This window comes from Henckelia pumila, chromosome 4 (genome assembly GCF_033568475.1).
Source record: "Henckelia pumila isolate YLH828 chromosome 4, ASM3356847v2, whole genome shotgun sequence".
Classification (NCBI taxonomy): domain Eukaryota; kingdom Viridiplantae; phylum Streptophyta; class Magnoliopsida; order Lamiales; family Gesneriaceae; genus Henckelia; species Henckelia pumila.
The window spans coordinates 229,072,712-229,086,813 of NC_133123.1; the positions used below are offsets into that span (position 1 = coordinate 229,072,712).

At 33.8% G+C, this 14,102-nt stretch overlaps 1 protein-coding gene and 2 pseudogenes across 1 annotated transcript; 2 read left to right on the forward strand and 1 right to left on the reverse strand.

The window, feature by feature from the left end:
• Positions 1 to 1,483: 1,483 nt before the first annotated feature.
• Positions 1,484 to 5,719, reverse strand: LOC140864447 (vacuolar protein sorting-associated protein 60.1-like). The gene is made up of 7 exons (XM_073268640.1): positions 5,504 to 5,719; positions 5,182 to 5,333; positions 3,613 to 3,706; positions 2,557 to 2,628; positions 2,348 to 2,459; positions 1,982 to 2,127; positions 1,484 to 1,706 (listed from the first exon to the last, which is right to left on the reverse strand). Exons 1-7 carry the CDS (start codon positions 5,570 to 5,572, stop codon positions 1,653 to 1,655), a joined length of 699 nt encoding a protein of 232 aa, XP_073124741.1. The 5' UTR covers positions 5,573 to 5,719; the 3' UTR covers positions 1,484 to 1,652.
• LOC140862869 (uncharacterized) lies at positions 5,609 to 7,447 on the forward strand (annotated as a pseudogene).
• A 765-nt stretch (positions 7,448 to 8,212) lies between these two features.
• On the forward strand, positions 8,213 to 11,876 carry LOC140864616 (large ribosomal subunit protein mL101 (rPPR4)-like; annotated as a pseudogene).
• The last annotated feature ends 2,226 nt before the right edge of the window (positions 11,877 to 14,102 follow it).

Genomic DNA, 14,102 nt, shown 5'->3' on the forward strand with positions numbered 1-14,102 from the left:
TTAAAAACATTTATCTATATTAATATCAATTATAAAAGTGTGTACAGATAATTAATGAAAATAGCACCACAAAAGTTGCTATTGAAGATGATGAGAAAATTATTTTTTTACAAACAATAAAAAATGGATGGTGAACGAAAAAATGGAAAAGAAAAAAAAGTACAAACTATAAAGGTATGTATTATTATATTTTTTCTCAAATTTTATTTTATTAAATATATCATGACATCATATTCTATATTTTTCAAAATATCTAATTTATATAAAATTATGATATTTAATAAAACTATAGTTTTCAACAACTATTGATTCAATTAGAATTTATAACACAAAATTTTTGATCAAATATTATTTACACTCATTTTATAATAAATGTTGTATAAATTATATTACATTGAATTTTACTATTGACTAAAATACAATAAAAATTATAAATTAGCGGCACATTATACTCTTCTCATCTCAACTCATTTACTTAATAACGCTTATCGATAAAAATATATTTCACACGTGCATCGCACATGCCTTTAACTAATATTAAATATATATCTAAAAGTTCCAAAACTATAGAATTAATATTTCGTAATTTAACATAATAAATGATAGTTTTAAAAATATCACATAAATACGCTAATGATGGGTTTGCAAATTTAGTGATGCTTGACTTTAATACAACACTTTCCGCAACTCAAGATGTTCTTTTAAATTTGATTGCTAAGATCATCTCCAACCCATTGCACTATTTTAGCGCAAGTTTTACATCAAAATAGTGTAATTTTTGCACCAAACTCAAAACTCATCTCCAATCCATCTACTTTAAACTTTACTCTAAAAAAAATATTCCTATAATATTTCTACTTTTTTAATTTATCTACAATATTTAATTTCACAAAATATAAATCCAAAACAATACGTTAATATAATGTTTTATTATTTTACTATTATTTTAATTAATTAAAATAAATATTATAAAATAAAATAAATTAATATTTAAATTAATTATTCTACCATTTTGCAAAATTTTTTAATTTTTTTTTGTTTTCGTTAATGTCATTAAATTAATTAAATTTAAACGATTACTTCATATTAATTTAATTAATTTACATGATGTCTTCATATTAAATATTTAAATAAAAATACAAAGATACATGGCGTAATAAAATTTCATTGACAAAGATAATAATAAACAATAAACAATAAAAAAAAAAAAGGAGGTCTGGCGCAGCACTGAATAAAAAATTTAAAAAAAAAAAAAAAAAAAAGCGCAGCACTGTAGCTGCGCACTAAATTAGCGCAGGATATGGCGCTGGATTGGAGGAAGATTTTACGTTAAAATAGTGCAAAACTCTAAAATGAAGCGTCCGTTGGAGATGCTCAAGCAACACATTTGGTATTTGAACGTAAGATTGATCATCTGGATAGAACTTGACCAGTTAGCATCAATAATACAACGTGAATTTGAGTTTTAAGACAGAATACCACATGCATTTTTTTACCCTTTCCCGTAGTCATATTTTATTCAGCAAAGTAAATTCATTAACATGACAATATATTCATCGGAAACACAAAGTTACCAATACATTGACGTTAGAAGAAGATGATAAACAATAAATTGGTTGTCTTATAAACAGGAATCGACATCATAATCTTCTCTAACCGCGGAGTGAAGCTCGAGGAACAGCTGGTAACCCTAATTCATCCTCACCCTGTCAAACGCAGAACAAATCAGTTATCTGACAATGCCCACGAATACAGAATCACAAGGCATGCCATATTGGTGATGAATTCCTAAAGCATTAATCTTTTAGAGAGAACTACTGCGAAATGAAAACCAACCATTTGACAAGGTCTATTAATTCCTCCAGCATTGTAAAATATCATTTGGGTACGAGGAATATAATTAACTCAAGGATGATGTTTCATCTCAACAATGGGGAAAATCATTGTTCTATTCTGGCTATGAGAGGAATGTGAAATTTACCTGTCGGCCGGCAGGAACAGAAGCATGCCCACTCGGTGCTGACGGCAAGTTGAGTTCTGCATCCAAATCATTGTCAGGTTGGAGATAAGCAGGCACTCCATCACCCTCAGTTTCAAACCCCATGTCTGCTTCCAGGGCATCGAGTTCTGCATGATGGAATCAAATAGTTTCAATAGAAGCAGAGTGATTAAGTAATGACAGCAATGAAATAGGAAAGTCACACAGATTTCAAAAATCATAATTTGAAAGTAGATGACGCAGTGTCTAACACCATAATTAAAGAACCGTGACGAACAAAATTCCCCAAATGGCATCTGGTGTGTTTCATGATTCTAGTCAATTGTAGAGTATAGAATTTAGTATTACCACCCATGAGTTCATCCTCATCGATGTCATCAGGTACATTATAGCTTCTACCCAGGGACTCTTGGATTTCATTACTAACGTCCATTAGGTCCATCATCTCATCTTGTAAGTTCTAAAAACAATAGAAATAACAGTGCAATATCAGAAAATGTATTTAACAAGACATCCTGAACACATAAAGGGAAAAAAATCAAGAGTGAGATACAAACATCGATGTCTTGAATTTTCACATTCTTCATCATTCCTTTAAGCTCTTTGTTTGCTGACTTCAAAGCTGACATCTGAAAGAATATAGCAAAAAGTCGTTGTTGGTTAACTTGAGCCTTCTAAAATTCCATCCAAGGCACTAAACATATTGTGCAAGTATTGACATAGAATATTAAATGGGCAGCACAAAAGGCACTTAAGAAAATATTGAAACAGATAAGCGATATAAATTCCACAAACTGTGCGTCTCTTTTGTGGCAAATGGCTGGTTGGATCCCCACCACTGATGAAGTAGGCAGCAGGGTCCATTCATGTTAAAGATATGATCTGCCTAACAAGTACTAATATTTTTCTCACAGGGTGTAATGACGAAAGTGCATTTACATGAATTACAAGAAACCAGAGTAGCCATACTGACTAAACAATAGAGTAAATCTTTGTCAGCAATTCATATCACCACGAAACTCAAATATCCGTCATACTACACAAAGACCAGCAAAAAATTAGATGCTTCAGCTTAAAATGTAAAAAATGTTCTAAGCCATAGCATCAACCAACAGATGGTAAGCTTTTCAGTGCTGGGAATTAATAATAGCACAACAATTTATATCCCTACAGGCTACACCACAGACATGTAGATACAACAATAATTCTCAATGTTCTACAATTGGTAGGTGAAAAATGTGAAGCGGTGAGAGTTTAAGAGCTACACCTGAAAGAAGAGGATTGAATGATAAAGAAGGTGCCGAGTACTGACGCTCGGTGCCCAAGGTACGTGTCCTTGTTTTTATTTAATATTGTACATTGAGGATAATGAACATATTTAAGTTTGAGGGGCTGTGTGGAAATTGAATTTTTTTTTTTGATGAGTTAGTTTGAGTTAAAGGCATGATGTTGTAAATATGTTGGCCTATGATGAAAATGATAAATCAGAAAATAAAAGTATGATTCCTTCTACCGTTTTTGCTAATCCCTATGAAAATACAAAATAAACTAAATGAACCATGTATATAATGCCATTGGAGAGCAAAACATTTTGGAATATATAAGACACATACAGTTTGCTGAGCATCTTTGATTCCCTCTGCAGCAAATGCAACTTGATCAAGGTTGAATGTCTGATTGTATAACATGTCACGCTGGCCTTCATACCTGTCCAAAAAATAGGAAAATGAACATATTAACCATTTCAACGTGAAAGTTCTGAATGAGGTCAAGTCAACCCAGGATAAATAATAATACCATCATTTCCATCGGGACTAACAGCCATGAAAACATGCAAACAAGTGAATAAGGATACACAGGAACAAGGCAGATAGACACTTCCCAAGAAGAAGATTAACATTTCTTATATTTTCAATTTGAATTTAACAGCAACATGAGTAATCACAGTAATTTTCATGGGTAGACACAATTTTCTTCACCGTGAACAGGAGAAATGTGCAAAAAGAACTTGACCTACAAGAAAAATGCCGATGCCCCTAAAGGAATAAAAGAAGGAAAAAAAGTACCTTCTCGACAAGCAAAATGTCAACTTACTTGACCATCATCAACAATCAACATTAAAACAAAGATTATATGACGATCATTGCACCTATTATAAAAAAGAGGCAGAGAACAAAAGTGCTCAAGTTTATCTTCCCTTGTTGATTCTAAAATAACCTGATGACAAGGATGAAATTTATGAATACGAGGAAGCATTGTTTTTTATTTGGCCTACAATTATACAAATTGGATATATTTTACTGATCCTTGAAAAAATTTATGAAGATGACTTTCATCAGAAGTGCCTTATTTCAGCCGCAGACCATTTTGTATTCCAACAAAACTGTTCAAATTAAACAGAAGACAACAAATTGATTCCCTCACTCTCTCTTGTAAACTTGATCCCACTTTTTATTTATTATAATCTACCTGGCCTTACCTTTCCTTATAGCAGTTATTCAAAACAAAAAACTACCCAGCGATCGGCTTTTTAAAAACAACATAGCCAACATAGCCCTTATTCTAATCTAGCTTTTGCCTAAAATCTGATAAGCACCCCAAAAAAATGCTAGCCATCGTTAAACCTTCGAAATGATTCTTCCACATAAATAATATGACTAATCAATAAAATGATTTCTCAAGTCCAACAAAATTGTTCAGGCTAAGGTTAGATTGTTTCAGTCTTCAATGAAGCTAACTCATATATTTTTGAGCAATTATCTAACTTTCAGAAACACATAATAATGTGACTAATACATTGGTTTCTTAAGCAAAACTAAAATGGGGGCATGCGGCTAATAAGATCAAATTGTTTTAATTTTGATTAAGCTAACTCATATATTCAGAAAGACCAAAATATGTATGTCCTAACGAATTCAAGTACGAAATGACATTAATATAACAAGTGGACCAAATACCGTGAAAGTGCAGGTCAACAAATCAATTAATTGTACTCGAATAACCAACTTTCAACTTCAGCATTTGGCACACCACCGAAAGAGGGTTCTGAACTACAATCATAGAAAGAATAACATGCACTATCGGTGCCATCAATTTACCGCCCGAGACGATGCTCAAGAAGGTTTTGGGAATATGATATCAAGACATATACATTAGCGTGGCTGCTAGGAAAAAAAGCTTACATTTTCTTCTGCTTAAGAACTCTCATAGCTCTAGCTTTGACAGCTTCTTGCGCAGGACCTGGTCGTGTCTTTTTTATCTGCTCTTTATATCTCGCTAGCTCAGAATCAAGTTTCTTGATCTTATCATCAACACTTTCACCTCTTTTACCAATCTGCAACAAAGATCATGAGCAGATATAACCCAACAGTTATTGAAGCCCCAAATCAGAGTACAATTTGGGACCCATAGAACAAAAAGGTAACACAATTCTCAACATAAAACGATCACAAGTCAATCATGATATACATACAAATAAAGAAGCAACGAAAGAAAGTGACAAACCCGATCGGTGGTGTCTTGAATGGATGGAGGAGGTTCTTTATCTTTCTTGGCCCCAAAAACTCTCTTCATTCTATCAATTACAATGATAGGAATTAGGGTTTTGGAATGGATCAGATAAAGATACGCTATGTGGAAGAGAAGAAGATTGTTTGGAGAGCTAAGGAAAGTGCAATTCAAGTTCCATGAATGGTTTGGTCAAATTACAATTAATTGTTTATTTCAAACAAATTTGAAATGCGAATTATTTCACAAAATACATTGGGATAGCGTCCGTCTCCAATAATACCTCAATAATAGTCATTAGTCAATATAGATTCCAAAAAAAAACAACCTCAATATTGAAATTAAATTTGTATTAATTTATAAAGATATTGATTAATCAATGAACTAATAATTTATTATTTTAAAGACTTTATTCTTTATTTAACTAATATATCATGATCCTAACATTTTTTTTAATGTATATTTTGTTTTCTCTCGTACTAATATATATATTAACTTTCATTTCAGTTTCAATTTTAATAAAAGAAGAGAAAAAACTAAAAAAAAATAACATTCCGGGCATTGTGAATTAATTAATTTCTCTTCTTGGGATGGATTCAGGTGAAGTCCATCGCCGGCCAGCATGGTCATTCCTTGTTATTGAAATCCATTTCAATCTTGGTAATCCTCCTGTTAGCCATTTTATTCTCCCAAACAAGCCCTTACAAATTCTTGAAATCTCTTCGAGAAGAGGAGGAGAAAGAGCCATCTCGCTGTGTTGTTTGGATGGCCCCTTTCCTTTCTGGAGGTGGCTATAGCTCTTAAGCTTGGTCTTATGTATCAGCACTTAAGAATCCATTTTTCAAGCTGGGGATTCGGCAACACGGGGATGGGCAAAATCTTAGATTTTGGGAGGGCTTGCCTTTGGATATGAGAAACATGGCTATTGAGCTCTACCAAACTGAATGTCCCATGGATCAGACCATTGTTATTTGCCATAGCGAACCTGGTGCTTGGTATCCCCCTCTGTTCCACACCTTTCCGTGTCCGCCCGCTGGTTATGGTCGTGATAGGGAGGACCATGTTCGAGACTGACCGGGTCAATGTGACGTTTTAATAGGATGGACTTTGTTTGGGTTCCCACTGATTTCCATGTCCATGCTTTTACTCGAAGCGGGGTTGATCCCCTCAAGGTCCGCAAGATTGTTCAGCCTGTTGATTTGGAGTTTTTTGATCCATCATCGGTGGAGCCAGTACTCGACCTGAATCCCATCGCCACTCTGGTGTTAGGCTCGAATTCAAGAAAGCCCTTTGTGTTTCCTGAGCGTTTTCAAATGGGAGTACCGGAAGGGGTGGGATGTGTTGTTGGGGTCATATCTCAAGGAGTTCTCTGGGATGGACCCTATTTCCTTGTATTTGCTGACGAATCCGTATCACATGGGAGGTGATTTTGTGAACAAGATTGTTGAGTTTGTGGAAGACTCTGATTTGGTGAAACCCGAGGATGGTTGGGCTCCGGTTTATGTGACCGATTGCCATATTCCTCATGTCGATCTGCCCAAGTTGTACAAGGCAGCGGATGCATTTGTTCTGCCTGGTAGAGGGGAAGGATGGGGCAGACCCATCGTGGAGGCCATGGCAATGTCGTTGCCGGTGATCGCTACAAACTGGTCAGGGCCGACCGAGTATATGACAGATGAGAATAGCTATACGTTGCCTTTAGCCAGAATGAGTGAAGTGAAAGAAGGAGCATTTAAAGGGCATCTATGGGGTGAGCCTAGTGGTGATAAGCTGCAGGTTGTGATGAGGCATGTTGTGAGCAATCCTAGTGAAGCTAAAGTTAGAGGGAGGCAAGCAAGGGTGGACATGATGAGAAGCTTCTCCCCTCAAATTGTTTCAAACATACTTCTTCAACATTTACAAACATATTTTTGATAATCAACGTTGACAAAAGGAGCCCTTTACTTATATCACATCATATATTCATTGCATTTGTCTCTTAAAATATGTTTTGCATGTACCAATTTTTTATGAGCAAAAACTTTTGATATTTATATGAGTTATCATATAATGTAAGTTAATATGTTAACAATTTGAATCTTCAAATATAATTGTGTTATCACATTAATTGCAACAAAATTACATGGACGGAAGTATTCAAGATGAAGAAAATGATTCTAATTATATGAAATTAATAATGGATTAAGAATGACAAATGAAATTATGTTATTATGGATTTCAAATTAAATGCAATTTTTTTTTATTTAATTTAAAGTCTTTTTTATAACATAGGATCGGGTGAAAGAACTTGCTATCATAGCATTGATATAAAAACTGATGTTGACATTTTTGAGATATAAATAATATACATTGTTTAAAACTGAATTATTTATATCTGAAACAATCGAATAAATATATAGGGTATTTATTATTGATCGAATTTGTGATATTCTTAAAAAATCCTAAGTCATCCGATTTGTGACTACTATATTTTCTGTAAAAAGAAAGCTCGACTCTTCCATTTGGATATTAATAATAATTTTTTTTTAATTAAGTGTTGAGTTTTATATTTTTTATTGATTCTAATTTAACAATTTATTTTACATTCTTTTAACTCGTTCGTCGTAGATTATCGGTCTCAAATTAAATTGATAAAAAAAAATGACTGAAAATAATAATAATAATTAGTAACAAGGGTGGGTTAATTTTCGTCGCTGTCCACCACTCTTCAGTTCACCATTGCTATTACTATTACTCTTGAGCATTTCAATTTAGGGTTTTACAAAAACGATGGCCTCTGCATTTATGCGACAGTTTGAGAAGAAACGGAGCATTTTGAAGAGGTCAAGCAAAAAGTATTTGGAAGAAGCGCTTTACAAGAACCTGTTTAAGAATGGCGGAGAAGATCAGAAGGTTAGGGAACAGCTTAATCACTTTTTGAACTCTCATAAAAGTGCTTACAAATAGGAGGTGGGCAAATCTCTCAAGCATCTTCGCACCCGCAAGCTTTATGGCCCTGCGCTCAAGGTAGGTATAATTTACTTGCATTTTGTGACAATTTTTAGTTGTTTTCTTGAATTTGCTTTTGCTATGTGGCTTGTGTCTTGTTTGTTAAAGATTGGGTTTTTTATGCATATTATGGAATACAAGTGTTAGCGAACACATCCTAGTGAAGTGGTTGGGTATGGGATGTTGCTAGGACAAATTTTGAATCTGGGTAGGTTGTTAAATCATGTTTGAAAAGCTAAAAGCTGCAAAATATTAGTCATTGCTTCTCCGCGTCTCTAGTTATACCACTACTCCATTGAGTACGTTCATAAATTGACACCTACTTTGTTTCTTTGTTCTCTATAGCTGTCAGAAACTATGGAGAAAAGGGGAATGAACAGGACAGTCAGTGATCAAGCAATTCACCTTGATCTAGTTGCAAAAAGTAATGGCATTTCCGCTGCTGAAACATATTTTATCAATCTGCCTGAACCCTCGAAAAATCATCTCACCTATGGTGCTCTTCTTAATTGTTACTGCAAAAACTTGATGACTGAAAAAGCAGTAGCTTTATTTGACAAGATGAAAGAACTTAATTTGGAGTTGACTTCCATGCCGTACAACAGCCTAATGACCCTTTACCTGAAAACGGGGCTGCCAAAAATGGTTCCAACAATCATCAAGGAAATGAAGGCAAGCGATATCATGCCGGATATTTATAGTTTATACCTACAACGTCTGGATGAGGGCTCTTGCTGCTGTGGAAGATATACCTGGGGTTGAGAAAGTTATAGATGAGATGAAGCGAGATGGTCGAGTAGCTGGAGATTGGACAACATACAGTAATTTGGCATCAATTTATGCTGATGCTGGACTATTTGATAAGGCCAACAGGGCTCTTAGGGAACTGGAGAGTAAAAATACTCGCCGAGAACTCTCTGCCTACCAATTTCTGATCACGTTGTATGGACGCACTGGATATTTGCATGAAGTATATCGTATCTGGCGGGCCTTGAAGTTAGCGTTTCATAAAACGGCAAACGTAAGTTATCTAAATATGATACAGGCATTGGTTAACTTGAATGATTACCAGGTGCAGAGAAATGTTTTAAGGAGTGGGCATCTGGTTGCAAAACTTATGATATTCGCATTGGAAATGTCCTAATTGGAGCTTATCTAGGAGAAGATTTATTCAAGAAAGCTGAAGTGCTCATGAAACTTGCCCGGAGGAGAGGATCTAAGCCTAATTCGAAATCTTGGTAACTCTGCCTTGATTACTATATGAAAAAAGGAGAGATTAAATCAGCTATGGATTGTGTCGAAAATGCACTTTCTACTGGTAAAGGGGAAGGTGATGAATGGGCTCCTTCCCCTTTGATTATCCGGGAACAGATGCAACACTTTGAACGTAACAAGGATGTTGAGGGTGCTGAGGCTTTCCTGGCAATTTTGACAAAGTCAGAGTATAAATTACAATCCGAGGTACTTGAATCTTTTGATAAGAATTTATGCATCCTCTGGAAAAAAGAGTTCAACTATGCGTCAACGGATTAAAATTGAGAAAGTGGAGTTGAGCTAGGAAGGTATGAAATTACTGAATGATCTCTGAGATCAATGAGCTATATTGAACGATATATCTGTTGTTGTTGGTGTTTACTATGAAAAGAGGTTGTGCTCTATCGACCTCTAACCTCATTCAATTGTAGTGTCAGCCTTTTGAGCTTGTTTGCATTATTTATTGTTTTCTCGTTCCCAGGAATCCAAATGTAGACTTGTGGTTGATCCAATAATTTTTTGCAACTTCAGCAATTATGACGAGTTGAAATGAAGATTGCACTTGGCTATAATCAAAGTGTTGAATGTTCTGTTGAAGTAGTTAAATTAAAGACTACTGCTGTTGAAGTTGCACTTGTCTGCTTTGTTCTTCCACTTCATCGTCATGCATGTTGCTTTTAAAACTCACATCAAGATGTTAGTTAACACAAGCACATACAGCTAAAATGACCCGTCCCTCGTTGGAATTCTGTTGAGGAATAAGAAATGTGGAATAGAAAGTTTTCCTCTCAAGGGTCTTAGTAGACGACAATGTCAATTCCTCTTATAAACTATGCGAAGCATATCTCTGCACAATTTGTCGAAACTGTCTGGGAAGATTTGATACATTCTAATCGACGAATTTTTGAATAAAGGGGCTGTAAAGTGAGAGGGAAGGAATGTGACCTCTATTTTTGTTTTTTTTTTCATTAAAATACAAGAATGAGAGGTGTCTAGCTTTGAATCATTATGGGGTTGAGCTAAATGTCCTCACTGTAGTCTATGCAGTTAGAAGCTTGGATCAGACAAATGTTTTGTGGCGGAAGGTTTCCTTGGTGATGGCTTACCCTTTCAATAATCTGCTTTGGGGTCTGAAGTGGAAAAGTTGATGGTGGGATTTCATTATTGCTGTTCCTACTTCTGAATATTAAATGTGACGAGTAAACGTTTGTTACAGAGGGAAGAAAAGAAAAAAGCTAGGAATTTAGGAAATGAAACGCTGCAAATGTGTGCTTTTAGCTTGGTCCTCTTAACTCGACAGGGATGGACCATGGTGAAGCATTATGAAAGCTAATAACAGATCATATTATACATATAGTTTATGTTGGATGTACAACACAGTCGTTGGTAGTGAAGCATTTAAGATTAACCATCGTGCAAGATCTTCATCTCGTGAGGAAGCTGTCGTCCAACTAGCCAGAATGACTGTCTACTTCATTTATTGGCATCAAGCCATTCAAGAATGCCCTTTTCTGATTCAGACAGATCTTTCTTTTGCCTAAGTTCGCCTTCCAACAACCCGAAGTAATATCTGTAGTTGCGCTTGTAATAGCTATCCAATCTCTGTTCAAATGACAAAATGGGAAAATTGAGTTGTACGGATTACTTGCATTGGGTTATGAAGATGTGCAAGATAAACGTACATGTACCTCCTTGTCATTTTTCGCCTTGTTTTCTTGCGATTTCTTCAGATATTCTGAGGAGAGAATCTGATTACAGCCTAGGAAAACCAATATTAAGAATGTCCATTCCCGAAAAATCGGAAGTTGGGAGTACCTACTATTAAGGAGGTCAGTCTGTGACTAAGTAGCAACAAGTGCAGTTGAAAGCAGAAGTAGGTCTCTCCTTCTCTCCCTTGTTTGCTTGTGCTATTCTGACTACACCGAAAGCATTCATTCTTGAAGCTGCGGACATAGCCATGAAGATAGCCAGTTCGTTGTTAGAACCACTTCTTTATGGGTTTTTTAGATCAAGTGTTGTGAGGTCCATGTACTGTCATTTCACAGATGAATTACTCTTGGTTTTCATTTTAAAATGAATTCGATAATTTTGTTGTCAGTAGTATAACACCTTTATATTTTTTTTCTATATATGTGTGTGTGTACTATTTTATAATAATTGAGATTTTTACAGAAACTGCAATTGAAGACACCAATTTTTGTTTTAAATTTTACCCTCTTCTCTTCTTCATATACACTATTTCTATCCATTATTCTACTAAACATCTCACTCTACTTATGAAACAATATACGAAAAAATAACTTCTATTTTACACACACATAAGCATGTGCACTTTTTACTAATATATATTTAAACGAGTTGAGAGTGAACCAACAATAATTTTTATAATAGTAACTAGTTATGTATAATATTATTTATTACCTCAAGATGTGTGTGTTTCTCGACTACTTTATGAAGAAAAATTTAATAGCGAAATTGTATGTTTATTCGACATTCTCAATTTTCTACCATCACGTGTTTATTGTTGTATGCCATATATGAAGTTATGGGTAAAATAAATACAATAATTTGTAACATATGAACGTTGCATGCGTGTAAAACAGTACATAAATATTATGAATTTATTTGTAATAAATATTGAAATTGATAAGAGGAGTGTAAGTAAGTTAGATGCATATTTATGGGAAAAGGTTTCAAAATTGCAAGGCTTGTATATATTAGATCAAATATATAATGTTAGATGTTACAAATTAAACAATAATGAATCAGGATTTTGAACATCGAGTAAGTTTGTTAAAAGGGAAAAAAATAATTATCACGATTGCATATTACTTTCTCGTTGTACACCACTTTTCATCTTTTCGTGTTTTTTTAGACCACATTCTCCAACAATTATACTTTTAGATAATTTTTATTAAATCAGTGTTTCCCTTGATGTATGTTTTATTTACTAACAAATACTTGTTTTAGTGATTATACTTATATATTTAAATAATACTAGCAGGATGTACGTGTGTTGCACGTGAAATTGTTTAATTTGTGTTTACTTACAGGTTATGTATTATAATGACTTAGAAATAATCCGACTTGTTTGTTAAGCGATTGATAAAATGGATTTAATATTGGAGTAAATTTAGATAATATTGATCGAATTACAATCAATCTATCAAAATTCATACAATCCAAAATAATTCTCTCAATTTATTGAGGAACATAAGGAGCATTTACATACATATTACACATTCTTGCCGTGAGAAGCTTTTTATTCTTGTTTTTGCTTTGACCTTGATTGGGTCAAGTACAATGTCATCCTTTGATGCAGTGTTTTTTTATTCTTCGTGTATAATATCTCAATAGTTCATTGTTTTTTTATATCAATCATCTTTTTTTTCCTTATCTTTGTTGTTAAGAATGTCTGCGCGCGGGAGCGTCTATATATTTTTCTTTTTTTATTTTGTTATATAATTATCCCTTGGAAATTGCATTTCTTTCTTCAATTGCTTAGTTGATTTTTGGGCACCATCAATCAATATAACTAATATATGTAAAAAAAATTAGTATTTTCGTCCTGTAAATTAATTTATTTTAGATTTTAGTCATGTAACTTGTCAAAACTTTATTTCCATCTAATAAGTAATAATATGTTTTTTTTAGTCTTTTTTTCCCCCAAAATAACTGAATCAAATTACTATGTTTATTTAATTGGCATCGAATGAAAGATTTTTTCCTGCCATTGTATTAATGAGTGTTATTTATTTATTTTTTATCTTTATTTTTCCTTAGATGAGTTTTAATATTTGTAACATGAGGTTTATTTATACAATATTAGTCACGTAAGAGATAATTGATGTCAAAAAAACAATATTCATTTGAATCAAATGATTTAAGGCAAAAGACCAAAACCAAAAATAAAAGTTACTGGATGAAAACCAAACTTGAACAAATTACACGACTAAAATACAAAAAAGACCAACTTATAGATAGATATATCTTTGTGCTATCCATCGAATTGTGAAATTTGAACATGAAGTTGTTGTCATTTTTTGCATATAGTTTAATGGATAATTGCTTTGTGTATTTGGTGCAGATCTCTTCACAGGAAAACGGAACAATTATATTTTGTATATAGAGCGAATGAATGAATGAATTAGGTGGAGTGTGTCATGCGTAACTCACGATGCTCCCATTATTTTGCAAATTAATGTAATCTTCAAGGGATATTCAATAAATTCGGTAGCAAAATTATACATGGTAATTTTAGCAACATTATCTCCAGCCTCAACCAACGACAACTTCATCGATATTCTTTCATTTAATCTTCTCCATGCTTCAACTTTGTATTTAGTGTTATTTG